The sequence below is a fragment of the Crocodylus porosus genome, unplaced genomic scaffold (assembly GCF_001723895.1).
Source record: "Crocodylus porosus isolate Cpor-Errol unplaced genomic scaffold, CroPor_comp1, whole genome shotgun sequence".
Classification (NCBI taxonomy): Eukaryota; Metazoa; Chordata; order Crocodylia; family Crocodylidae; genus Crocodylus; species Crocodylus porosus.
In genome coordinates this window covers 11,729,310-11,756,862 of record NW_017728928.1, presented here as the reverse complement: position 1 = coordinate 11,756,862, position 27,553 = coordinate 11,729,310, and the positions used below count along the sequence as shown (strand labels likewise).

The window sequence follows — 27,553 nt, the reverse complement described above, 5'->3', positions numbered from 1 at the left end:
AGGTTTAACAGCATTGGCATTTTAATGATCTAATTTGCTGGTCAGAGCTTATTTGGCAGCTTACCCTCTACCAGACATTACCTGCTTTATATTAAATATTTGCTCTCGCAGCCCAGCTCCCTCCCTCCCTCTTTCCAAACAAAGCTACTTCCATCTGAATGCTTTTTGCCCCTTCTACTTGGTTTCATCCCTCTGGTCTGTGCCCAGCAGCTGTAGGCAGGCTCTGAAGACAGGGCCAGCTCTCTCAGTTGCTACCCCAAGCTGCTTGCTCTGCTCTGTGCTGCTTCAGTCCTTTGGGAGGGGGATCCCTACCGCACTGTGTTTGCTTAGGCTCCTGGCCTCCTCGACCTGCACAGGTGCACAGTAATCCTCGAGGAAGACCACTGCCAGATTGCTCAACCTCCTGTTGGCAGAAAGGGAGAAACGCAACATGCACTCCACCACGGGGAGAGCTGTGATCTGTGGGCGAGACTGCGGCGTGGTCAGGTACATCAGCGTAGTGACTGCCGACATAACAGTCTCCTCATTTGAACTGGATAAGCAGTTTATGATGGGCTGCACCCCATTGGCCTCCAAGATATAGTCCTTGTTGGTTTTATCCAGGCAGAGGTTACAAAGACCACCTGAAATAGAAAGGACGTGTCTAGCATCTACTAGCAACACCTTACCTCCGCCATTGAAGTTTCAAGCTCATTGGTGCAACCAGGCTGCTCAATTCTTTTGTAAGGCTTATCTATATATGAACTCAGATGACAATGCCTAAATTGTTGTAACATGTTTTAGTTTGGTGAAAGTTTGGGTAAGGACATGCCTGTATTTGGGGGTGGAAGGCAGGGGAAGTTACTTGAGATGTCTTGCTTTAGCTGCTATTGACTTAGGTCTTTTCCTTCAGGGAGACTTTCCTCTAGAGCAGTGAGAGAGAAACCTTTTAGCCATCTAAGTCCTGGGGATGAAATGTTCTAATAATGCAATAGCAATTGTATAAAGTACATAAAATCCCTAAGGCAAAGCAAGGGTTTACACATCATTGACACCCAGATCCCAATATAGAAAGAAATGCTCAGAACGTTGTTTTACAAGCGTTAACATGGTATATATCGTCTGCCTCCTGGTCTGAATTTACTCTCATGTCCTTCTTCCTCAAAGGGAGTTTTCAACCAAAGCACTCGCTCTTCCCTGTGGCATTAGGGGGCACTGTGCTGTCGTAGGTAACATCTTTTTCATAAGAGAGAGACAAAACCCTGGTCACTAGAAATCTCATGGCAACTCTTACAGATGGAGGGTTAACAGTCCTAAGAGTTCAACTGAGCAGTTACCCTGTTTCACCCCAGAGGTAGCTATAATCCAGTCATCAATAAAGCGGTTTCTAGAAATCTCTTTGCTACCTCATACAGAGGATATAGGGAGGCTTAATTATGTGATCTACTGATGGAAGGTGTTATTAAAAGTAGTATGTCAGTACTAATTGTGTTTACAATATTTGATTACTATCTGTTACATGGTGCACGGGTAAGGACAGTACTAACCTGTCAGGCATCCCACACTAACAATGGGTGCTACTTGCCTGTAGTCCTGCCAGAGGAAGTTGTAATATAGATGGGACCCAGGGGTATTTAATCATCCAATCATCTCACCCTGTTTACCACTTGGGATTAAATCTGACATTGCTGGCTCCCAAGTTTATATTTAGCCCATGCTGACTCACTGTAATGGGATTGTATTATTTGGTATAAAACATTACCATTAACTGCTGACAAAAGCAAGAGTAATAAATGAATATTGTACTTCCACAGGCTGTCTGCCAAAAACTTAGCTGTTCTCAATGACTGTCATATGCAACAGAGACTTCCCTTAAAAGAACTGTTAGAATTGAGTTGTTGTTCCAGTATTGAGGGACTGGCCTAGTCCTATAAATATGTATTTTGTTACACTGCAGCATGCTACTGAAGTGAAGGGGAGACTTGCCTCCTTTCCTGCCCTCTCATCCTCCCCTCACGTTGTTCCAGTTACTCTATTCTAGAGAGGTTCTTATCGCCATTATGTTTGGCTGCCATCCAGCATTTCATTAAACAGCACATTAATATCTGTTACACGTGGCTCATTCTTTCTCCAAAGCTCAAATGGACCACTGGGTCGAAGCCGTGAGGCTGGCATCTCATAACTTGCCAGTGCCCTACTAGCACTTCAATAAGTGTTTTAAATATAATCCTTACCAATTGCGAACTCCACAAGAGTCTCCTTGTCCTCCGTGAGCGCATCCAGGAACAAGTCAAGGACTTGAAGCTGCCGGAGATATTCATAATTCTTGGGATCATAGGCAAAGTTGGCTAAATTAGCCAGTACTTGTTCCTTGGCTTCTGCAACATAAAAGCAGCTTCAGGTTCAGGAAAGGGACAACTGATAATGGGGACAAGCTATAACTGAATCCACTACAATGTGGTAGTAGAGCAGCTATACTGCTGCAGTGTCCTACTTTGGCTCTGGAGCAGTGGTTCTCACACTTGTTAATTCAAGGCACGCCATGGAAAATGCAAACTCACCTTGCGCTCATTTTTTTGACTGGAAAAAACAATCCAGCAATTCTGCAAAGAATTCAGAAAGACCCCAGCAGGTCACAATGCTTTTGACACTCTGGATTCCTATTTGAAATCTCTTGGGTTTATTTTGTGACTCATGCAGATTTGTTATTGCAATGGCACCCTTATAAGGATCACCCAGCACACTGGCTGAGAATCACTGCTCTAGAAGCTTGTGTTCACGCCTTGCTCTTGGCTTATCCTGAAGACTACTCCTAGTTGGCACAGTGGAAAATGGGCACCTGGTCATTCAGGCTGTGGTGTTGAATGGGTAATGCCAGCCACGTCCTTTTGTGTACTGCTGGCTGCCGAAGATGGTGTGCCAGTCCTGGACTATCACCCCGGCTATTAGACCAGGGCAGACCTTTGATTTTGTTCATTCAGTGCACAAGGGAGAGGCAGATCAGCCTGATCTGACCCAGAAGCTCAGCAAACACCTTAATAAAATAAAATTAAAAAGTTGCATCCCAGTCTCACCTGAACTCTCCGTCACTTGAAACTCAGTGACAAGCGCCTGCAAGTATTCAAGCCGCCCCAGATCCATTGGATCCTACTGATTCTGCAAAGAGAACAACAGCGCTTTATTTTGTAGGGCCCTGGAGTCTCCCATCTCTGCTCCTAGATTAATACAAAGATGTCTGAATGAGTGTTGAACAGTCCCTGGATTTTCTTTTGAGTCCCTTCAGAGTGCCCAGGGGAATCACACGGGGTCCTCTGGCAAGTGTTAACCTCATCAATACTTGGATCGGGCTGCTGCTAAACACAGCGGGGCCAAAACAGGGCTGGGGACAGCTGCAGTTTCCCTGGCTGACCCCCACAAGGATGTTTTGCTCTCCCAGGACAAGTGTGGCCAACTTGGCCACGGGCAGCCTGTGTGGGTGTGCAGCAGATGGGGCAGGGAGCAGAAAGAGCATCAGCGGGGGCTGGGAGCAGAAAGCAGAGCGGCAGACTGGGCAGGGAGCACAGTGCTGGGAGCAGAAAGAGCAGTCGATTAGGTAGGGCACAGAAAGCAGAGCAGCAGTTAGGGCTGGGAACAGAAAGCAGAGAGCACAGTCCATGGAGCAGAAGGCGGAGCAGCAAGGGAAGGGCCCGGGGATGGCGGGCCCTGCACCCAGGACTGCGAGCGCCCGACGCTGCCCCGCGCGGGGCCCGAACCGGCGATCCGGCGGGCGGGGACTCACGTGGGACAGCGGCTCCCCGCCGGCTCGCGCCTTGCAAAACAGAGGGCAGAAGTGACGTACTAGGGACGCTCAAGGAAGGGCGGAAGCTCCTGCCAAGAGGCTGGGCCGGAAGTGGTTCCTGTGTCTCCGGGTGGGGGCGGGGCTGGGCTGGGCAGGCCTACCTTGTTCCTGGAGGCGGGAGCGCTGCGGGGCCAGGAGGAGGAGCTCTTCCCTCGGGGCATTGAGAAGAGGAGTTGGGTTTGGGCCAGGCCAGGTGTTAGCAGAGCCCTTTTACCTACTTCAGCTCACAGATTGCACCTTAGGAAGTTGTTGCCCTGAGTCTGCACTGAGGGAAAGGTCAGGCGCGACTAGTACTCGGTGACTAGTACTCACTAGCTAAACCTGCCCGGGCATGGCTGCTTTCCTCATTGAGGTGACTCTCTTCATCTTGGCTTCTCTGTCTGTAAAATGGAATAATAATAATTCCCACTTCTGTCAAGAGCTGATATGAGGGCTGGGACGGCTCGGCTGTATTTTTGCAGGCATGAGCTAATGGCCAATGAGTGAGAGGGGAGAATTTTTCTGGTTCTCCCAGTTGTAACAACACTGTTGTATGGGCTGCTTAAAGGGGGTTTTCTAACCTGTTGTTTCCTCTGTGTCAGTGTTGCACACATTCTGCCCAGCCAATAAGACGTGGTGTAGTTGGTGTCTTTGCCTGATAGCTCATCCTAAAGTGGGACTGAAAATCTCAGGCAAAAAACACCCAGTCTGGACCCCTGAGGATTGCTTGGGGTGACATTCATCCGGAACAGGAGCCTGGCTGTGAGAGAGAGGGTTTTTTGCCTATTTTTTTTTTGCTTGAAAAAATGAAGGGACTACTCTCCCTGGTCAGTAGATGAGTACTTGCACTTCCGACCCGGCAAGTCGTGAAGAATTGTTGCAGTTCTAGATGGCGGAGTCTTTAATGACCCTCTTGGAAGGGTCAGCATTTCTCTTCTGTGTTAGTTACCTGCTCGCCTTTGTTTTTCCCTAGTACAGGCTATTTGTCCCTTGTCCCGTAACTTCTCTGAATTGTTTGTAATTGCTGCATAGAGTCGCTACTAGGAGAACAAACAGCTTGTTCCCAGACTCATGACGTTGATCATCCTCTTGGCAGGCCTGGGCAGCACAAGATTTACTTACCCTGGACAAAACAGAAGTCTTTATCCCAGCACCTCCCCCTTTATTTACTTCAGGAAATGATGAGAGAAGCTGATTTGAGAAGCAAAAATTCACAGGGAAGGGGCAGTGTGTGCGTGGGTGGGAAAGGGAGGAATGACGCGTGTTTTTTTAAATGTATCATTGGGCTGAGATGCTTAGGGAGCAGGAGAGGGAGGGAAATGTCAGAACAAGAGTTAAAAGGGAGAGATGAGGCAGAGACTGTAAAGTGGGAACAATACTGGCACCTCCAGGTGTGCGACTGAGGACAGAAAAAGTGGAGTGAAGCCTGGGCTATAAAAGAATCATGGGAGGCCACGATGGGCTAACCCTGGTTTGAATACAGAGTTGCATCAGCTTAATTGACAGGGTAATTTGAAACCGGTTAAAATAAAAGTTCATATTTAAACCCATTTAAGCTAAATGAGTGCAGCTCCAGAATGTGGGCAAGGCTTAAACTATGATGCAGGGAACTCATTCCAGAGACAAATGATTGATGAAGTGAGTGAAATACAGTACTGTGTTACACATCAGATGATGCCAGATGACCTGGCTGTAGCCAGTTAGATACGGTGGTACTTCTACCCAGTCTTGTAGGTTAAGGGCAAACCTATGCTGAAACTTTTGCTGGTGTCATCAGTGGTGGGGTTCACCTTTCTGGGGGTGCCCTGGGCGGTAGGTCTGTTTTGGACCCTTGTGCTTTTTAAGCAACTAGACCAAAACTGATGTGATGCAAGAAGGGTCTCTGTTCAACTTGGAGCTCCGTGCAGTTGCCAAGTTTGTAATCCCCCAATACCACCATGGATACAGTGATGTCAGTCAAGTTGTTAGTGACTGAGTCAGACGCTTCTGTAGCAGCAGAAGCCCTAATGCACAGAGCCTTACCAGAAGAAAATGCATTCGTTGGCATGGGTTATGTCATTTGGGGAGCAGGTCACAGCTATGCTGCAAAAGCACCTGTTTTGCTGGTCCAAGCTGTGTCTGCCCAGGAGGGCTTGATGGTATGAGTCTACTGGGAAATCTTTTTTGGTATGAACGAGACCTGTTGTCCTTGCTGAGGTTTCTAGACGTAGAAGTGGTGTGCAGAGGGAAGCAGGAAATTCGGGGGCCTATGTGAGACTGTGAGGGAGGGGGAAGCCTGCTGAGGTGGGTTTGGGAGGTGAAATGATGCTGAAGTGAAATGGGGAGAGAGAAGGATGAGAAGGAGTTGGGTTGAATGGTGGTGGCAGGGGGAAGGAGCAGGGAAGGAAGAGGTTGACTAGGTCTGAACTTCTGGTCCCTCAGTCTGTAATTCTGCATAGAGAAAAAACAAGGAAAGGGACTATCACTCTTCTGTTCTTGCACACGTGGCTTGAGCCTGCGTTTGCTGGATTTGCTAGTACATGTTCTATAGAGACGCACTTTATTTAATGCTTAGCAAGTGGGAAAATCATGTATCAGCTCAGGATGAGGGGCCCAGCTTTGCTTGTCTTCCTGTGCCCCACTAGCTCTGTTTTCTAAGGTTTTTCTCTTGCTTTGATATAAGCCCAGGTTGATTTAGAATCAGAATATTGGAAATTAAGGGCTGGAAGGGACCGTAAAAGATCCTTGAGTCCAACCCCCCTGCTCTGGGCAGGAATACTTGATCTCATCAAGGTGTCAGTTCAGTCTCCTCTTGAAGACTTCCAAGGTTGGACACTGCATCACCTCCTTGGGAAGTCTGTTTCATTCTGGTCACCCTTACCGTAAAGAAGTTCTTCCTTATATCCAATCTGAAACCATCCTTTAACAGTTTATGGCCATTTCTCCTTGTCCTCCCCTGGGGCGCCCTAGTGAACAGTTTTTCTCCCCTGCTCCCGATGTACACCCCTTACATACTTATAGACGGCCACCAAGTCCCCCCTCAGTCTTCTCTTCCCCAGGCTGAACAGTCTCAGATCCCTTACTCTTTCCTCACAAGGTTTGTTCACCAGGCCCTTAATCATTCTTGTGGCCCTTCCAAGATTGTCCACATATTTTTTGAAGTGTGGCACCCAGAACTGGACCCAGTACTCCAGCTGACTCTCACCAGCACTGAGTAGAAAGGAAATATCACTTCCTTAGCCCTGCTCCTGACGCATCTGTTAATGCATCCCATATGCTATTAGCTGTGTTGACAGCGTCACCCTGGCTGCTCACGTTCATCCTCTGAACATGAAGGTGTGTGGGGGGATGTTTTTGTGGTGGGGCTGCTACCCCCTGGGAGGTGGGTGAGACAACATTCACCTGGCTTCTGAGTCTGGAGAACTTTAATGTAGGATTTGTGGGAGGTTGACAGACAACACTGGTCACATTCTTGATAAGACCTGTTGGGAGAGTGGGTGGATTTGTCCCCTTTAGGCTGGCTCACTGCCATGGTTTTTTTAGAGACCACTTAACAGCATACAGAAATGGATCCCATGAACTCATCTCTTTGGCATATGACACTTGCTGTTTATCTTAGGGATTGTTAGAGCCTTTCGAAGTCCGACTGCTGTCCCTGCCAGGTGTTTGCCAGGACAGTTGATGACAACCAGGATGATATCATGGAGGAGGCATGTACAGGGGTAGCCCCTGCAGCTGCAGTTTGGTGAGTTTTAGGTTGTAGCATGTGTGCATCACCCCAGCCTCCAGCATGGCAGTCTAGGGACGGGCTTGATTCTACAGTTATTAGTGCCTTAAATACAGCTGGAATGATACAGATTGTGTCTGAATGCCACCCTTTTTGGCTTCAGTTTTTATAGGACTGCAGCAATGGTTCCATTGGTTAATTATCAATGCGAATGTGAAGTTTGATTAGAATCCTTGAATATTTAAGCTTGAACTTCCCTGTTTGTATGCCATAGCCGTACACAGACACGCTTACTGCAAAAGTGCAGAGGAGCCCAAAGGTTGATGAGACCTGCAGAAACAACCAGAGCAAAGGGGGCTTGGAGGGGTGTGTGTTCCTGGCCAGTTCTCCTTGTTCTGCCTATGTGCTCAGTAGTTTATAATCTGGTTGAGGCACTAGTGTTTGTATATAATTAAAGATGATTTCAGTTTGACTGTCTATGGGAAGTCAGTAAAAACTGGTTATGCTTCAGAGGCTTGGTAATTAAGTGGGGCTGCCTTGCACCATTGGATGACCTTAAGTTAATGAAAGGAACCTTTGTTACGGGTTTATTTTTCTTTATGTTCTCAGTCTTTAGAGCTTGTGGCCTACCCTTCCTGTTCGCTTGTTCTCCAAGCAAAGTGGACTTTTTATTATGTTTTTGCCACTTGTGTGCATGCCCCTTAGCATATATACACAGGGGGAGACCCTACTCAGAAGGTCTTTAGGTTACAACAGGAGGCAGAAGGGCTGTGGAGTGACAGGCTGAAGGATGTTAAGGGCTGCATCTAAAAGGGTAGCTACAGTGATCAGTTATAATCTAAAGAGAAGTGATTCCTGCTAATCGGGAGAAGAGAGATGGAGTGCAGGCTGGAACCCAGCAGCACAGTCTGCTGTTCCTAATCAGGAATGTGATGCGTCACCTATTAACTCGGTGCCCTCCACTCTTCTCCCCCCCCCTACTGAAAAGGATGAAAATCAACCTCTGGGGCTGGTTTGCTAACACAGGACTAGCAAGATGGTTCTTGACACCCTGGTTCACTTTCTGTCTTAACCTCTTTGCTGTTATGTCTTGCTGAGCAGTTACTTCAGGCCAACCCAGCACTTCTTTCCAGTGCTATCTGCATCGCTTGACTCTTGAAGGACAGGAAGATGCTTCCTGGGACTCCTTCCTGTCTGGCTCAGGGCAGTTTTGATAGCTTCCAGCCTAAGCCTGTATCATGTCCATTTTGGCCATGACAGAGAGACTTTGATATCATGTGATTTCCGCCTCCAGAGGACAAGGTCAGCTGGGAAGAAACAACTGAAAATGTAAAACAGTGTATTGAATACAAACATCGCTTGAAGAATACAGTGTTGCCTAGCTCCTTTATTCATCAAAGCTAGAACAGGGTTGAGACTTGGTCCTTTCTCATTGATCGGTTCTAGTGAGGAAGAAAATCCGCACATTTCCTTGGTATGAAACAGTAGTTGTGTACAGTCAGCTGAGTGACACTAAATAGTTGCTTTGCAGTTATTGACCATCTTAGCTTTATGGAAGTTGCTGAAAACATGCAGCTAGAGATAAGATGCCATCACTTCTAGGAAGCAAAGGGCTACATATAAATCTCCTTGCAATAACCTTACTTCAGGAGATGTTTGATCTAGAAGTGTAAAGTATGTTATGCTCTAGGGATCCTGGACCACTGTTAAAATAGGCACTTGTTGACAGTGGAAGCAATACATCATGACCCAGCATCATAGTCTCAGAAAGCACAGGGGGGTCAGCTTTCTAGTGGTTTAATTCCTTGGTTTCTAGGTTTGGCAGGCTGGGACCCCATGATTGCATTGGTTTCAAGTAGCAGCTTTGGTTTTGTGGCTAGAATTGAAGTGTTTAGCACCTTTTATCCTGGGGACTGCTAGAGCAAGTCTTAAAACCAAATGAAAGTGGGGAGAGTCTCACACTACTCTCCAGCTCCAGTGTTTTTTGAGAGGGCTGCTACCCTTGAATCAGAACTGAAGTGGGATAAAAGCAAAGTTTATGATCAGGACTATAGTGCACGTAAGAGGCAGTGCAGTGGCTGGTATCCCAGGCCAAATCCAAAGAAGAGGCTAAGATGGCTAAGTCAAAGCTTGCCTCAGCATGACTTCAGGCTGATCTTCTAGATTCCTTGGTGCTCATGTGGACCCACCCATTCACCAGCTAGTAACTCACACCCACAGGTTACCTGTCCTCTGAATTTGGTCCATGGAGCCTAAAGCTGATGTAACATGTATGCTACAGCAACAGAAGAGCAGTGTAGCGGGAAAGGCTACAAATTGGAGGTTGGAATAAAGTGGAGGTTACATGAAATTCTTCCCCACATACTTCTTTTTCCACTTCTTTTTGTCTCCTCAGCACTAGATTACATCAGTGTGGACTCGCTAATTCATCAGAAAGTGGGTGTCATTAACTCCAAGCATCTAGGGTTGACTTGGGTCCATTTATACCAGAGAAGACTCTGACCTTCTGAGTGTTACATCAGTGTTGAAATTGGCCCTGTGTCTGGCAAGTCCAGGACTTTTTTCAAAGAATTGGTCCTGGACAAGGCCAGGGAAGGAAATGGCCATCTCTAAGTGCTGGTCCTTCTTTTAGTGTCTTAATAAGTTTACACTGGCCATGAACTGTCAGATCCTGTCCTACAGCTCTTTTGGGCAAGGGTGTGGAGGAAAGCACTTGAGAAGTAACTGGCTATAAAATGCAGGCACTCTGAGTCTGCCCTGTTTCCCTGGGGTTTGGTATGAAACCTTTGTTTCCCTGAAAATGCCCTTGAAATGCAAGAATGCTCATTTTTTTGGTCATTAGCTCATAAGAAAAACCACTTGGCCTAGATGCGATTGACAGATGAAACTTGCCTGAGTTCTACAACCCGTATAACAACTTCCACATTCAGAGATGGAGGACATGGCAGAAGCACCTCTTCCCCTGAAATGAAGGTGTTTCTCCCTGCCCCTCTGTGGGAGGTGGTTAACTTTCACTTCTAGTCCTTGCCAGGAGGGTGTGTTCAAACAAGGTGACTTAGTGTGTAACTCATCCAGGACTGATAAATGTCACTGGTATCAGGAAGCTGTGGTAGCGCAGAGGCCAATGTGCTAACAGAGCTTTTCTGGTCTTAAAAACAGTTGTACTTGAAAAAGAAATCGGCCTTTAAAAAAAAAAGTCATACACTTGAAGCTAACTAGATTCAATTAACCATGATGTCACCAAATGACTTCTGTCATTGCCTCGTGATTCGCATCAGGCATAAAAAAAAAAGTGCTGTCTGTTCTTTGGCTTGCAGGCTGACGAGGGGTGTTAGGGTTCAGTCCCTTCCTCTGGGTCTTCTGTCTGGAAGCTGACATAGTCCCGGCAAGTGGAAGCTCCCAGCAGAAGGAGGATGGATCACTGTGAAAAGCAGGCACTTGTTTCCTACCTGCCTTGTGTGCACGGGCCCTGGGATTCCTTGGGTTCCAGTTTGTTCAGATGCTGGTGATATACATGACAGCCTGCCCCTCTGCCTCTGGCTTGCTTGGCACTTCGGTGTACTGGTATTTGGAGGGACTGTCTGCAGTCCCCTTTGGGGCCTCTTTCAGCTTATTCTTTCTCTCCAGAGCACAGAAACTGAGCCCCATGAATAGCGCAGCTGACACCATGAAGAAGCTGGAAGCATAGAAGACATAACTGAATTGGCCAGTTAGGTCCACCAGGAGACCTGAAACAGAGAACTGGGGCTTAGCCAGACAGTAAAAGAAAGCATCTTACACTTCTATAATGCCTAGGACTCCAGATCATCTGACAAACAGCAGTGAGGTCACTTTGCCATCAAATGGAGCTGCCATTGGGGTGGAACAAAGCAGGTGTTTAACAGCTCACAGTAACACTACTAAGCCTGGTAAGACAGGGAAGTAATGGTAACTTATCTAGGCAGAGACTATGACCCCAGACAGGAAAGAAGAAATGCCTACAGCAGAAGTTGGAGCATGGGCTAATGTAGACAATATGTCTTTTTTTAAACTCTAAATTAGCTGTTTTAGTAAAAAAAAAAAAACAAAAAAAAACCTGCCCCGAAAACAGCCCAACAGTGAGCTCTGCCTGAAGTAGGTCACAGCCTAAAAGCATTCATCCATGGGCTAACTTTTCCCAAGTACAGATGCTGGGCTATTTTTTTTAATAACTTGGCTGACTTTCTGTGGTTGTATGAGTGTTTGCTCAATAAAAAGCCAAGTCAGTAAAGAGGGAAAACTCCCAAACAACTTCAGCCTCCTGCAATTTATTCATTTAGTTTCCTCAGCAGGGGGCCTTAAAAATCACTAGTAGTCACTAGATATTGGAATAGGCTAATTCCCAATCTGAGAATACAGCAAGCTTCAAATACTTGAAAGGCTGCCATAAAGAAGAGGGAAAGCAACTTTTCTCTCTTGCTGCAGAGAAGAGGATGCAGATCAATGGCTTGAAGTTGCAGAAAGTAAATTTAGATTCAATATCTGGGAAAACTTCTTCACTGCTAGAACAGTGAAGCAATGGGATAGATGGCTGGGGCAGCTGTGGACTCTCCATCACTGGAGGGGTTGAAGAAGAGGTTGGACAGCCACTGGTTGAGGATGATTCAGGTGTGGCTGTGTCTATGTTCTACTATAGAGATTTCCCAGGCTTCTGGGCTTTAGCGGTTGCCCCCCCCAGCCCCCTTTCATTATGCTACATGTGTTTTTAAGCCTTCCTCAGAGACACTGGGTGTTGGCTACAGCCAAGGCCAGGGACTTTGACTGGGCTGTGCCAATGCGCCTGTTGGGACACAAGCCAAAGGTTCCTGGCTAGAGGGTCTTGCCCTTCCACTTAGGGTCAGCTTGATCACCGTATTTCAGATCAGGAAGGAATGTTACTCCATGGTCAGATTGGTACAGACTGCAGGCAGGGGTTGCCCCTTTGTAGCATGGCCTTGGGGGGGCTGGCCCTGTCCTTGGGACCTCTTGAGCATATATTGACATTTCATAGAAGCAGGATCTTGACTGCTGTGGTTTTGCTTTACCTGTTGCAGGTTTAGGTGTTAGGTCTGTGTTGCGTCAGGGTTTACAGTCATTTTATGTAGAGCTTAGATTACAGTTTGTATGGGATGGTTTGGACAGGGATGAACCTGCCTCAGGCTGAGAGATAGACTAGATGACTTCTGGAGGGCCCTTTCAGTCCTACTTCTCTTTGATTCTACAAAATCTGAAAATCTACTTGTTTTCCTTCTAAACTGAAACCCTCCTTCATGAAAGGGTATAGTCAGGGAGAGCAGGATTTGCAGGTAACAAGACTAATCCATGTTTTTAATGCACTGTAAAGATGTAGAGCCTTTAAGACAGGCTAGTTAGGGTGAGCCCCATTCAAATGCGGATAGTTCATGTGTGTGAATAACTAACCTTTGTTTTAACTGGAAACAGGCAATATTCAAAGGATTTTACAGTGTGTCCTCTCTGCTCATTACAGTGTATATATGTGAGGGAAGCTGAAGGAACAGTCATTATCCAAACACTGAATGTTAATTAATGGCCCTTTCTCTTAAAATTAGTGTCCACACCAGGCTCCTTGAGTGCAAGTGTAAATGGAGCAACAGGAAATGCATTCCTGCTGTTTTTGCAGAATTTGGTAACGGTGCCAACGCTTTGCTCTGCCCTAGCACCTGCCATCAGAAGATTTCAAAGTGTTTGACACACATGAATGACTTTCCTTCTGGGATTCCCTGGCAGGTTAGTGTATGCAGGAAGTGTGGCCATTACATTAGAATGGCCCTGGTTTCAGCAAGCCTATCCTGGAAGACTGTGCCCCTGTTACACAGCAGGAGCTGCATGTGTTTTGCCGTTATAGCATAGTCCCTGTGACAAAAGCACCTTAAGAAGGCTCTGAAGTAGCAGGGCAGCATTTGATCAGTGTGAGGTGACCTGCTAGACCAAGCAACAAAGGTTCACATCTGTGGATGTTGATGCAAGGCCTGTCATCTCTTGCTTTTCTATCTCTGGCCATGTTTTACACCTCTCCCAAGCTCACAAGGTCTCTTCAGTCCTGCACCATGTTGCTCTGGCTCTGCCCAGTGTTTGGGATATTTCCAGGCAACCTGTTTGAGAGATTAAGCCTAGGATCTAGGCCTAGGCTCAACATGTTCATAACAAGTGATATCCCCACTCGCTCCTTTACATCAATGGCACTGATAGAGAATAGGAGCATCCTCAAACACTGTTACTGCAGCAGGGGTTGCTGCTGAATGACACAAAATTCATTCTCTAGGGATTAGCAGTGCCCTCATCAGGGCTCACTCAGCTCCTACTGTGTCAGGGACTCAGATCCTTAGCCTGAGATTCACATTCAGTGCCAGTTTCCTGTCTCTTAAGTCACTTGTTGCATTGCTTGCTGTTGCACTGCAGTGCTACTTCATGGAGGAACAACAGAGATGTTAACAGGACACCTAGTGGGGTTCAAGGTGAACTGCATCTGGCTGAAGGGATGGGGCAAATGGCAATCCTCGCTTCCTTTCCTCCTCCCAGAGAAAATAGAATTAATTCTTGGGGCCAACAACAGGGAGAGACAGAAGTGGCTCCAAACGCCTAAGCAACCACATTCCCCTTCCTACTGTAGGTATCCTGCACAACACAGAACCTACTACATTTCTGGTCCTGCTTTGAGCAGGGGGTTCGACTAGATGACTTCCTGAGGTCCCTTTCAACCCTCGTTTTCTGTGATTCTGTGATCAGACTGTTCTGTGTCTGGACTGCATGCTAAGAAGCCTCCAAGGACAGGTAGAGACTGGTGCAGTCAGCGAAGTGGTGAGAGATCCTGCCCTGTGAATATTTCTCAGTCTTTGTCTACCAGCCAGTGAAGATCCAAAAACCTGTCACCTACTTGGATATCGAAGCTGTCTGCCAGTCAGGTTACCTCTCCCTGCCCTCTGGTGATTAAAAGGAATCCAACTGCAAGCCCTCCTCTTAGAGACACCAGGGAAGATGAAGCTCCTGTTAATGATGTTCCCTCCCCACAACCCTGGGGAAATCGGATAATTCCTCCCACCCTCCCTCCACTTGACACCTCCCAAGGTTTGGCTTCAGGGCCCTATCAATCCTCTCCCCAGCCAGCGAACTTTTCTCACCTATGAGTGGTGGCCCAATGAGGATGGTCATGCTCTCCAGGATGGTGAAGAGCCCCAAGGCGCTTGAGAACCTGTCCATCTCCACCACATCCATCAGCACCTGGAACACGAGCGCTCCAATGCCACTCATGGACACGCCGTAGATGAGGCAGTAGAGGACGAGCATGCTGAAGTCCGCTGAGATGACGCAGATGAGGTTGCTGAGGCCGTTCAGCAGCACGGCCAGGCTGAACAGGTAGATGCGCCTCCCAGCAAAGATGTTGAGTCCTGAGAGCAGCCCAGTCATGGGGCGCATGAAAATGTTGATGAAGCCAATGATGGAGATGAGGAGGGCAGCCTTGCGCTCCTCCACCCCATTCTGGGTGGCGTAAGGAATCAGGTAGATCAGAGGCAGCACAAAGCCCATCACCATCCAGGTCACACCAATGGTATAAATCTGATAACCCTTGTTTTTGCAAAAGACGTCAAAGGCCAGGTACTTTTGTAGCATCCGGCAGCAAGTAGCAAACCTGCCCTGCTGCGGGGGCTCTGCTGGGTGAGGACCAGCCCCATTGGATAGCTGTGCCCCCTCTGTTGTCTCCCTTGGCACTTGTCTAGGGCTAGGAGATTTGAGCTGGACTGGCCTCATGATGGCTCCACAGACGCAACAGTTCAACAGCACCCCCCCAAAGATGAGGAAAGTGTTTCTCCAGCCCATCTTGTCCAGCAAGTACTGGGAAATCAAGGGCCACAGCGTGAGGCCAATGGAAACACCACTAGATGCTACGGCATTGGCCAGGGCCTGCCGGCACACAAAGTAGTATCCCAGCACGGTCACGCCTGCCTGGAAGCTGAAACATGATCCCAGGCCTTGGAAAAAAGAAAGAAAACAATAGCAATGTTTTAGGTTTCCAAAGCACCTTTCTGCCTGAAGGATCATTAGCCTCAGCTGTGCCCACAAATTACCTCAGCCACCATTCTGTAACTGTGCACGAGTGAACAGTTTTTAGTAGCTCAGCACAGCACAGCACAGCACAACACATGATATAAAAAGCAGCATCTTACATAGAGATTCAGGCAATTTTAGGTGAGCTGGATGCTCTCATCCAAGTTGAAATGTGTCCCAAAACCCCTGATCTTGACAAAATGGTACCAGGATAATTAATTACCCCCGTGATAGAGACGTGCCTTCATTAAGTCATTTTACTAACTTAGAGAATGGAATTATATTTCCTGCTGATGGGTTTTCTGTGCTGTTGCAGTGATCATCTGCTTTGACTCTTCTTTTGCTCCAGCAGCTGATAAAGTGAGCTACAGCCCACAAAAGCTTGTATTGTATAGCTACCTACTTTAGTTCGTCTATAAGGCACAAATCTACCGCATCTTGTACTTGACTTCAGACTAGTACGTCTACCTATATCTCCCTGCTTTGCTTGCACAGATCCAGTGAGACTGAGTCCCAGGGTGACCTGACTGCAGAAATTCATGACTTTGTGCTATAAAAAGAGGGAGAGTCCCTTAATGGACACATAATAGGAATATTCAGAGCAGTGGTTCTCAACCTTTTTAGACTTGAGAGCCCTCCATAACTTTGGAGGATTAAGTGGCACCCCATTTCAGAAACTAATGTATTTAGTACAGTGCTTGTATCCTTGCAGAGGGGCTGGATAAGAGGGGCAGGGGAGCAGTCAGGCAGGGACAAGCCTGACCCTGAGCCTATCGCCTCCCACATCAGGCATCCCCATGTTACCCCCCTCACAAGTGGTTGAGAATCACTTGGAGGGGGGGAAGTTTCAATATCATTTTGGTCGAAAAAGGGTGTGTTCTGACTTCTCTGAATAAGGAGGGGTGAGCTATGAATACATAGGACCCACATGGATTTTTTCCCAGTGTACCACATTGCAGTTTCGGAGAAATTAAGGTCAGAAAAATCAGCCCCCTTATATGACCTTCCCTCTCCTCAAAACCAGAAAACCACCCAGCTTCTAAAAATGGTAGCATCTTTGTTCATCATTTCTCTCTTGTAGAGACGTGTATCCTTGTGGGGAATTGTGGGAGAAGCTGTTTCCACTGAGCCTAGCTGAATAGTATGTGCCATAAGCAAGTGCAAGAGGCTGCTGGCTATTCAGCCCATTAATCCTACCAGTTTGTGCGTATTTTGATCAGTCCTGTTTGCTGGATGAGGGAAAGACCCGAACATTCAGCCTGGGCTCTGCTCCTTCTACACTGCTCCCCAACACTTTCAACACCCAAATCCCAACAAGGGCAGTGACTGAGGCCTCATGTCCTAACTTAGCACTCACCTGTGATAAAGCCAGCTGTTATGTAGAGCTGGCTGATGGACTTGGAGAAAGAGCTGGACACCATGCCCACTCCACTGAGCAGACCCCCCAGCATCACCGTGAACCTGCAGCCAAATCGCTCGACCAGGACACTGCAGAGAGGGCCTGAAAAGCAAATGAACAAGTGTCCAGAGAGAAATTCAAGATGGAAAAATGATTCTGCACTGGGTTTTAGCCCCCAGGGCCTATAGAGACCTGGATTCTTTGGTCACTCCTGGCATGTAGGGTTAGTTTATTAACGTGGGAGAAGTGCTGATTGGGGCCTTGCCAAAGCTTGAATACAGGAAGAGCCTGAAGTTGGGTCCAAATTCTGCCCCCTTGGGTTTAGATCTAATTCAAAGACTATAGCAATTGGTCAGAGGATTCCTAGGCTGAATCATGATTCTTCCCATCCAGATCTTGGATTCCCACCTTCAGAAAAAGCTCCTTTTCCTCCCTCCCTCCCCACTTCATTCAGAGTCAGCTCCAGAACTCATGCTTGGGGGCATGCCCCCATCTGTGCTTTGCTGATAAAGCCTAAACTTGACCACCTCCTTTGAGTTTCTCCTATTCAAGTAGGTGATGCCATAGCCCTGAATTTCCACTGCTATGGTTAAGGGTGAGTCCAGCACTCTGACTCCAAGACTCAGCTTGGAGATGCAGAGATAGAAAAGCGTTCTGAGATCTCAGCCTTTTACAGTAAAGCAACAGAGCATCTGAAATGTCAGGAGCACTGGGACTGACAATATTCCCATGGGGATGAGAGCCCTTTGAAAGGAGGACAGACCCAGCCCAAAGCAAGGCAAGAATGGGAGAAAGATGACAAGTGCCCTTGAAGAAGATGATTTAGAAACAGACCAATGGTCTCGTTCTGCTCCATGTTAGAACAAAATCGAACCTCTGCGGTCCCCAGTATCCAACCTGTGATGTGTACAGTTGTCCAGCTGCTCACCCCTTCATCTGCCTTGGAATCCAATAACAATGCCAAGTTACAGCTCTTTATGCCTGCCAATCCCCATGCATTTGACAAGTTTCAGAATAGCTGCTTGCCAGAGGTCATCCAAGCTAATGATTGAACCCAGCATTCCTGTACCTAGCCTACGCACCAGCAGTGCAGCCCACAGCAACTAATGCTTCACCTATGTCAGAAGGCAAATTTGCCATTACTCTTAAATGGGATATTGGGGTTTGCTGTTTGCGCTGCTGGTGCATTCTGCTAACAAATTCCATCCAGCAAAACAACATCCAAGCAAGTATGGACGTGAAGGATCTCTGTTTAGTTATTAATGTAAATTTATGCTGCCAGGCTGCTGGCAAACTGCTAATATGTTGATATTGCTAATTATAGGGCACTTGTCTTTGAGGCAGGGCAGGACAGCCCTGAAATGCTGAGGGAGGAACAGGCTTTTCTGTTTCAAAGGCCTGGAGTCCATCGGGAGGGGGACAGAAATAAAAGTTTCCCTTTTGTTCTGAAGAGGAGGGTTTTTTAAAATTTAGCATTGCATAAGCCACTGCAAAATGCTCATGGACATCCGCAACTGATCAGAGTGGGAAAATAACCAGTGGCAAATTTTTTATCCTAAAAACAATGTGGTGGTTGAAACTAAATCCATAATAGTCAAGCAAGCAGCTGAATTTGATTAACATGCAGGCTGCAGCTGCCTTGTATTTTGATCTGCATGAGAGATTTCACCTGTTTAGAGCTTTTGAAAAAGTATTTGGTAGGTTCAGCAGAGTGGTGGCCAAAATGATTTTCCCTCTCACAGAAGGAACTGCAGGCTGCTGGAGCAGTGCTGCAAGCCCCAGAGGTTAAAACAAAGCCACGAGAATTCTCTCTAAAGAATAAATATTTAGTTCTTTTTAAAATGTCTCATAGCTTTTGAGCTTTCTGGGCATGCTTCACATTCTCAAGCTGTTCCCTACAACCCTCAGGGCTTTAAAAACTTAAAAAAAACAAAGAAGAAGAAAGCTGAGATTCAGTTTTCTTAAAGCCCCACCCTGAAATCTCAGCTTTCATGTACTTAAAGTAAGGTGGGATTTTTGGTTTTGTGTTTTTTTTTTTTAGTTTGGTCCTAAACTTACAAGAGTTGACAACATTAGTAAAATCTGAGGGTCTAAGGCTGTTCTTGTCTACACAGGGGCAAAGCTGGATGATTCTGATGAAGTGAATAGACTGACTCCAGCCCTACAGCTACATGAGGACAAAACGCAGTGCAGAGAGAGTTCTGCTTGACTCAACATCTTGGAAGAAGGAATCCGCTCAGGCTGAGTTTCCAAGATCAGGGACAACATGTGATCTCTCAAGTGATCTTCCTCACGCTTGTCTTATCTACTGAACTCTTAGAACAGTGGTTCTCAAGCTTCGTAGACTCAAGTTAGCCCTTGTGAGACTCAAGGCTCCCCCCAGGAAAATGCTAGCTCTTTGTTTTTAGTTTGTTTTTTGACTACAAAAAACAAAATACTAGAGCAAGTCTTGTTGCAAAGCACTCAGAAAGCCCCTAACAGGTCAGAATGTTGTTGACACTGCAGATTCTTACTTGGTATCTCTGGGTTTATCTTGTGAATCATATTTGCAAACCCAACAGTGCTAGCATTGCATGGCATGTTGTGGCACGCTTAAAAGGACTTCAAGGCACCCCAGGATGCTATGGCACCCTGGTTGAGAACCACTGTCTTAGAAACTTCCACAATGCTACTGGCATTAGAGAGACTCAGTGCACTGGTAAACTTGGATCTGTCTGTTTGGTTATGAATTTTGTGGAATACTTTGCTCCTTGCCTTTACCAGTTTTTAGAGAGTTTTGCTGAGTTATATATGTTGCTGGAGGCTTTGTTGATGTCTTAGAAGCCCTATTCCACTTCCAGAGCTGAACTGACAGGTTTCAAAGCCTCTGTCAGCATATATTTAAATCCTGCCAGTCATGGTGAAAAGACTATCAAAAAGGCGGATCTTGCAGCACGTTCTGAGATTTGTCAGGCTTCGGGTCTAATTTCTTCCTGTAACTCCCCTCACTACGGCCCCCTGCCTCCACCCCCGACTGAGATGACCATCAACTTGCTTCTCTCCCATTTTATCCTACATTGTCCCAAAATGGGACTGCTGTTTTGTCAGGTCGTGTGGATGGTCCTCCAGCCTGCTGAAGGCTCTGGAGAAGGTGGCCTTGTGTAGGTACCAGAAATGGACTAGGAGCCATGGAAGATGCAAAGTACAGTAGTGATGAGCCCATGCTACACCAGCTGTCCTCCTGCTTTCGTCCAGCTGATGGTTCCTGAGAGAGACTTTCTGTTACTGATGCAATCTGAATATGCTACATGCCACCTGGGAACTCCTGACCTGTGTAGTAAGTACTGGAAGTGCATTTGCCAATCTGCTAAATGGGGAACAACTAGCTATGAGCAACAGGTCCCAAGAACCGATTACAAGGCAAGCATTAACTTCACTCAGCTCTCTTTTGCATGAGTAACCTTTGCAAAACCACTGATGATGACAAGCTCTGTCTAGAAAGTGGAACTTTTCCATTGGTTCCCTCTTCAATTTGTTTCCTCCATTTGCTGGAAACGGTCACAGCTTGATTTCCTCCTCCTTCCTTCCCCCCTTGAGTTAAGTGTCATAACAAGGAAGGGAGAAAAACACAATAACTTAAGCCTGGTTCTTTTTTCCCTGAATTTTATATGGGTTTTGGCTAACCATGTCTACTGCTTTGTGCCAGAGTCTGTGAGCAAGAATGTGTCCCTCCGCATTTTAGCAACTTGAACACTGAGACATAAATTTGCAGAGTAGACGCATCTGGCTTGGAATTGGCTGGTTATGCCCTGTCTCATCACGTGCCCTTCTGCTACTGTTCTGATGGTCAATTTAATAACGGCCATGCTGTTCTTTCCCTCTCCATTTTATGGCTTCCTGATCAGTTTAGTGACCTTCTTCCCTTGACCCTGAACTATGGTGCTGAGCTGTCAGGAAATGGTTGTTTCCTTTAGGAAAATGAGAGTGATAATATGGCTGTCTAAATGCTGTTGGATGCTACCTGCTTAGATGGCTCAGGACAGCAGTGTGCCTGGCCTAAGAAAGTCTCTAAAGACAGTGGTCCCTAATAAACTCTTTTCCACTGATAGCAGGAGGTGCTGTATATGTCTGTGGTTGGAGGGCAGCATATTGGACACCATGAACTAAGTTTTCAAAAGTTAGGCACTGGTTCTGGGTGCTTAACCAGAGATGGATTGAGGCTTCCAACCTCTCTGTCTTGAGTCAAGCATCCAGAATCTCCTGCTTATTTTGAAACACTTGAGTCTGGATCCACAGATCCTCAATCTGTGGAAAGCAGCGCGCTCTGGGTGGTGGAGTCTGGGAGCTGGGCTCAGTATTTCTGCAGAGCTTTCACAGGGATCTCTCTACATTCAACATAGTTCCACCTGTGATTTTTTTTTCTGCCTTATATTTCTGGACTTGCTGCAACCTCGGTCTCGCATGGCTGTCAGCCATCCACCTTGGCCTACTCAGGAGATAACCATTGGTGAATGAGGGTTTCCTCATGCAACCTTGGCATAAGCATGACTCTGGGTTTTTTTTTCTTTCTTCAAAGTGTCACCTTTCACTGGTCCTGGAACATACAGAGCTGACGGAACAATTCAGATGTTCAGCCCCAGGCAGCACGCTGTGGCCCTTTCCCCTAGTGCCAGCTCATACTGTGATCTGTTTATAGAACAAACACAGGGTACATGCAGAGAGGGTGTTGCAAGGCACAGCCCATTTAGCTGGGTGTTTTAGAGCTGGCTGGATATTTTTCCTTCTTCCATCCCCATAAATATTATGAAATCAAAGGGAGCTTTTGAAGGGCTGGGCTAGATTCTGGCTGTCGCCTGGGAGTTGGGCATACATTGGGCTGGAATGACAAGGCACGCAAAGCCTGCTATTCTGACCTGTGTGTTCTGGTTGCAGAGCTGGGGCAAACACCAGTATGTCTGGACTCTTCAGAGATGCTCTAGTGGGCTGCAGCTACCAGGGGGAGCTCCACCAAGGAAAGGTTTGGCACTGCTTGATAGTGTGATGCCACTGGAGACCTCCACCCCCCTCTCCTATCTGGAGTCCTTCTAGCCTTCCTACTGAAGTAGCAGAGCTGCTCATATTCTTTAATATCACAGACCCACAGCAGAAGCTTTTCTAAGAGAAGTCCAAAGGGTGGGACAACCTTTCCCTGCTGGAAAGAGGGCTTTTTTAACTACTGCTGAATCCCAGCGTCTAAAAGTTAGTGATGGATAAATCCTACTGAGAGCCCTGAAAGAGATTCCCTTCCTCAATCCACTCTCCGCCTTATGGATCCTTCCCGAGCCCTTTGTTTATCCTGACTCCCACCACTGCTTTCCCCTGGGAACTAAGCAATCCTTATGCTAGCTTATTGTTGGGAAATTTTTCCCAATGCGCAGCCTACATTATTCCCTTACTCAGCTTCATCCCATTATTTAATAATTTAGCCACGACTCAGCTTAACTGTTTTTCCTCCTCTTGGCTGAGTTATGTAATAACCCTTTTTTTTTCTTTCTTTTTTTAGCCAAGACCAATGCAGAAGGAGCTGAGTGTACCCAGGGTTTGATGCTCACGGAACTTACACCAGGAAGTACATGACTGTAGGAAATTCTTATAGCTTTTTCTTACAGGTCAATCTCCCTACCCTTGCCTATTCTTATAACCTCTTCTTACAGGTCCATCTCCCTACTCCAGACTCTTCTGGAGCACTGTTGCACCCAAAGATAACATTAAGCAGTTATGTTTTGCTTTTGTATCCCCGCCATGAGTATAACTAAATGAGTCCCTTTTGAGGATCTGAACTTTTCAAAGCTTCTCTGTGGTTTTCTGTTTTCTTGTGTTACTAAACACCCAAGGGCCATTCTGTGTGTTGTTGTAGGATACCCTTCAACTACATAAAACAGTTAAATGCTGAATAAAGTCTGATGTGCTCTTGGAATACCAAGGAGATCATAAATACTTAAGCTTTGCTCTTGTTGCTAGCAAAGTGCAACCAGAAGCCTTTGAGGAAAGAATGACATGTGGGAGCATTTGCAAGGCTTATATACCAGTAGTTTTATAAACCAGTAGTTTCAGTTTATCTATGTAACTCATTGAGTGTGCTTATATAGGTACATACAGATACATGCATACATGTCTGTCATAGTGTGTGCACACACTCACTGTGTTCCATATGTGTATATTAATAGGGTAGTATACTACTCTTCATTGTATTATAATGGACAAAAGTCTGATTAGTACCTCATGGCACAGATAAAAAGACATGTTCTTTTTATCTGTGAAAAGAACAAATGGACTGAAGTTAGAGGAAGGCAGGGACAGGTCACAGTGATTAGATAAGGTTGTCACTTGGTGAAGGCCTGTGAGCAGCACAATGAGAAAGGTTTAAAGTGCAATTATATATATGCAAAAACGGCAAAACAATAATCGTTGTCATGGTTGCCTTTTTTCCTGTGTATATCCTGTCAGAAGTAAATCTCTGGGAAGGTTTAAAGGTGAGAGAGCAAAGAACCTGATCCAGGTGTCTAAGTCCCATTGACTTTAAGAGAATTAGGTACCTAAATCCCTTGCCTCTGGGCCTTAATGTCTATGAAGTCTCCCTAATATATAGCACCCTGCTCCAGAGCAAGAGAAGAGACTGGGCCTGGGTGTGCAAGGGGAGTAGCATGTGTGTTCTAAATCCTGCTTTGTTACTGACACCAGGCAAGTTGCTTAGTTTCTTGATGTCTCAGTTTCCCCACTGGTGAAAGGCAGCTCCTGGTACTTCTTCCTCTATCTCCCGAGGGGGCCCTGACAATTATTTAGTTAGTGACCACTGAATTCTCTGATCATGTAAAGTGCCCTCTTGAGACTGCTACCTTATTAATCTTTCATAGCTCCCTTTTGGCTGTGGTGCCAGACTCCCCCTGATCCAGGGATCATGTGCTGATTCCTATGCTCCTGGCACAGGTGGGGAATGTGGGTTTTAGTGTCCCTCAGAAGGCAATTAATTCTGGAGCCAGGAGTTACACAAGTCACTGACTAGCAAGTATTGTAGACCAAGCCATCTCTGCAGCAGAGACACCCACCTGATGACTGTTTTGGAGGGGCAGGTGCCCACAGCATTGTACCTCTTTCTGGTAAGAACCACAGAAATGATGCTCTGGCACTTGGTTGTAGTGCCAAGGCAAAGTCAGCGCCTCAGCTGGAAGAACAGAGTTCAGGGACCCAGGAAACTGCTGGGCTGGGAGCTCTGTTGAAGCAGCCGCTCCAAAGAAGCAGATGGCTTGGTCCAAGGGGCATGTAGAGGCCAAAGAGCCACTAAATATCTAAATGGTTTAAATACCACAACAGGCCAGTTGGCTAAAGAATGGAGAGCACTAGCTCCACAGTGTCAAGTACCAGCTAGCACTCATATTCTTAAAATAAAGTTGGATTCATCTCTGGTGCCTTCCAGCTTCCCCTGGCACACATGAAGGCACTGGATGCCCAGCAGTGGAAAGTGTGCCAGGTGGTGTTAGCATAAGATGGTCACAACCTCTGTTCCACCGGGAGTCCCCACAGACCACAAGGGCAACCTCAGGAGGGATGGTATTAGTTGTGAAGGCACCTCCAGTAAGCACATCCCAGCTGCTGTACTGGTGAGGTGTGATGGAACAGCAGAAACTAAAGCAGTCATCACTTAGAGAGGAGCCCATTTCTCCTCGCACAGGGAAATCATTCCTTCATCCTCAGAAAGCAATTTTCCTTCCACCTCCTGTTCCCAGCAGAGATGAATCTGGCCCGCACTGCATAGCACCGCTTGGCTAGCATAGTTCTGAGAAACAAATTCCCTGTCCACACTGGCCAGGGATACTGTGCAGGCGGGAAGTACTTCTCTGAACATGGTCTTCTCCATCTCTGGGCACTGAGCTACATTACCTTCTGTCCTTATTTAACTGACAGTTGCTTGTCAGCTGCTTTTAATCCAGTAGATTTGTATTTGGGGGTCTCTCTAGAGGCAGCAAAAGCCTCTTAGTATCTTGTACACCACCATGAAAGGCAGAGTATGGTGTGGTATAGGCAGATAGACATGCTCTAAATGGGCACAGAGAGGGATGGGGCAGTCTGAGGGTAGGAGTATCGGATGCACTAGCCAAGGAACTGTTGTGCAAAAGGCAGTGCATTTTGGCTGTTCCGGAGAAGACAGGTGAGAAAGGGAGTCAGCATCTTAAGCCTTTCTCTCCCTGCCAGTGTGCCTCCAGCACAATCTAGACAGTTGAGAAAGGAGTTCAGTCTCCATGTCCCAATCAACCTTTGTGACTACCACCAAAGGCTGATCGTGGTGGTGGACCTGGTCAGAGACACCCTGGGCTCATTTCACGGGTGTTGCCAAATGAAAAGCTTTTGGTCACAAGCAGCCTGAATCCAGATTCATGCCTGGGCTGTATCCCCTTTCCAGTCCCCTGTGACATTTGGTTCCCAGCCTTGAGCTACTGTAATACATGCTCATTAGTTAATGACCCCCTGCCCAGTGCCTTCAACAGGAGAAGATGAAAGTAGCTGCTTGGTATCTTACTTACCTCCTGCATGTAACAATGCTGTCATGATGGATGGGAACCACGATGTTTCACTGTTGGTGGCTTGGAACTCATGCTGCAGGTCAGTGAAAAAGACCCCAACACAAGAGGGGAAGCCCAGTGTTAGCCCCTGAACCAGCACAGTGGCCAGCAGAACGATCCAGGCCCATCCTCGGTCCTGTGCCTTGGAAGTCCCATGCACTGCTCCCCCTCTGGACATGTCTGTTTTTACCTTCTGTCCTGTCAAAGAAAAGAGCCCAGCTATTGTACAGCCCCTGGTAGGATGCAGGGCTATTCACAGCAGAGCTGCCTTCACTCTGGGCTCAGGAGAGCTGCTGCCCTCTACAACCACGGCTGTTTGTCTTGCGTGTTTCACAACCACTTCCTCCCATTACAGACTCCCGGCACCAGCCTCCTTGGGAAAGTGCTGCCTTCCCCTTTTATTTCACAAGGCTCTGCACATGGCCAGGTACAGAAGTGGCTCCACCTCTATGAGGTATGAATTGCCCTTGCCGGCTCCCTCTCATCCCTTGTTTTCCCTTCTACCTTCGGCAGTCAGAGTCCCCTTACCGGGTGGGAGCTAAGGTCACAGAATCCTCCTGCAGAGGAGAGAACCAAAATTATGCAAACACCAAAGGTAATAGAAAACATACAGAGCTCTACTGAGTAGGGCAAGCTAGTTATACTAGGAAGCTTTATGCAAATCCTCTTTGCCAGCTATTTTAGGCACCTCCCTGTTCTTCTCACTTTCCTGTTTAAGCCTTAAAGGCAAACCTGGGTTAGCTCCCAGGGTCCATCTCTTGGGGGCCAGCAGAATGAAACAGTAGGGAGTAGGATTGCCAACTCTGACTGATGGTATTCTGGGAGAGATTAATAGGATAGTTTAAGAAAATGAAATTAATCATCATGTTGGAGGGGAAAAAAATTTCCCAGATTGCTTTCAGTACTCACCAGGAGATCGATGGCCAGGAGTCTCCCCGAATCGGCAATCTGGGAGGGTTGGCAACCCTAATAGGGAGATTTCCCACACCCAGGTCACTCCAATACTTTCCTGTGGCAGCTGGCCAGACTTTGAGCTCTGTGACATTCAGGGCACAGGGGAATCCCAACCAGTCTGCACAACAGCCCTTTATACCTGTGAATCCCCAGACACTGCTCAAAGGAGGGCGACTGTTATAATCCCTGTGTTACAGATGGGGAAACCAAGTTTGACAGAGAATTTAAATTGCTTTTTCCAGGGTCATGCAGTGAGCCATGGGCAAAGAAATAAAGTATAAGTCTCCTGACTCTGGGGCTGGACCACACAGCCCCCTTGCAATCTACACTGATCTAGCTTGGCTTTTGAGGTTTTTTTAGGTGACATATTTTTAGCTGTGGAAAGCAACAGTGTGGCTATTACTAACTGATGTTGGCTGCCCACTGTCTTAAGAGTCTGTCTCAGGGAGAGTTTTATGGGCAATATTTTGTTAATTCATTCCTGAAATAATCCAATCAGACTTCATATCTCCAAGTCCAAAACACAGTGGTGTCAAGGAGATAATTTCAAGCCTCCAGCCGGTACTGAAATATCCACTCTGTAAACTAATAGGATGATAAATAAGCATGCATGTGTGATGTAGGCGAGGTCATTCCCCTATGACTAAGCATTTAAAGTAGCAAATAAAAAAAGCCTGATCCAAGCTGAGGCCACACAGAGCAGCGTAGCACCTATGCAAAACAGCAAGTATTTACCCTGATGTCTTATGGTCTGAAAGCCTATAAACAGAGGAAGGCTGTGGGGAGAGGATGATTGGTACAGCTTCGTTCTCTGCAAATGCTTCTGCTCAGTTCATAGCCTGGCCCTTCAGCGTGAGCAAACAGCTCTGAACTTTCTGGCTCAGGACTGTCTTCAGCATGAAGAGCCTCACAGGCACAAGCATGGAAAATTACAGGCCAATTTGTTTCTGCCCCTAATTGCACAGCCCAGCGCTTTACTTGTTTCACCTAGCTAACTGCCAAGCCCATGATGCTTCCCATACGTATTCACTTGCTACTGATGTGCATTTATTCTCCCATTA

At 46.8% G+C, this 27,553-nt stretch overlaps 2 protein-coding genes across 2 annotated transcripts; both read right to left on the bottom strand.

Moving 5' to 3' along the window:
- Positions 1-3: 3 nt before the first annotated feature.
- Positions 4-3,775, bottom strand: ARMC7 (armadillo repeat containing 7). Its single transcript, XM_019542529.1, has 4 exons — positions 3,758-3,775; positions 3,054-3,135; positions 2,214-2,357; positions 4-623 (listed from the first exon to the last, which is right to left on the bottom strand). The coding sequence occupies exons 2-4, from the start codon at positions 3,118-3,120 to the stop codon at positions 286-288; spliced, it is 549 nt and encodes a 182-aa protein (XP_019398074.1). The 5' UTR covers positions 3,121-3,135; positions 3,758-3,775; the 3' UTR covers positions 4-285.
- A 5,099-nt stretch (positions 3,776-8,874) lies between these two features.
- SLC16A5 (solute carrier family 16 member 5) lies at positions 8,875-26,342 on the bottom strand. The gene is made up of 4 exons (XM_019542528.1): positions 25,500-26,342; positions 16,921-17,064; positions 14,639-15,487; positions 8,875-11,230 (listed from the first exon to the last, which is right to left on the bottom strand). Exons 1-4 carry the CDS (start codon positions 25,714-25,716, stop codon positions 10,998-11,000), a joined length of 1,443 nt encoding a protein of 480 aa, XP_019398073.1. The 5' UTR covers positions 25,717-26,342; the 3' UTR covers positions 8,875-10,997.
- Positions 26,343-27,553: the final 1,211 nt, after the last annotated feature.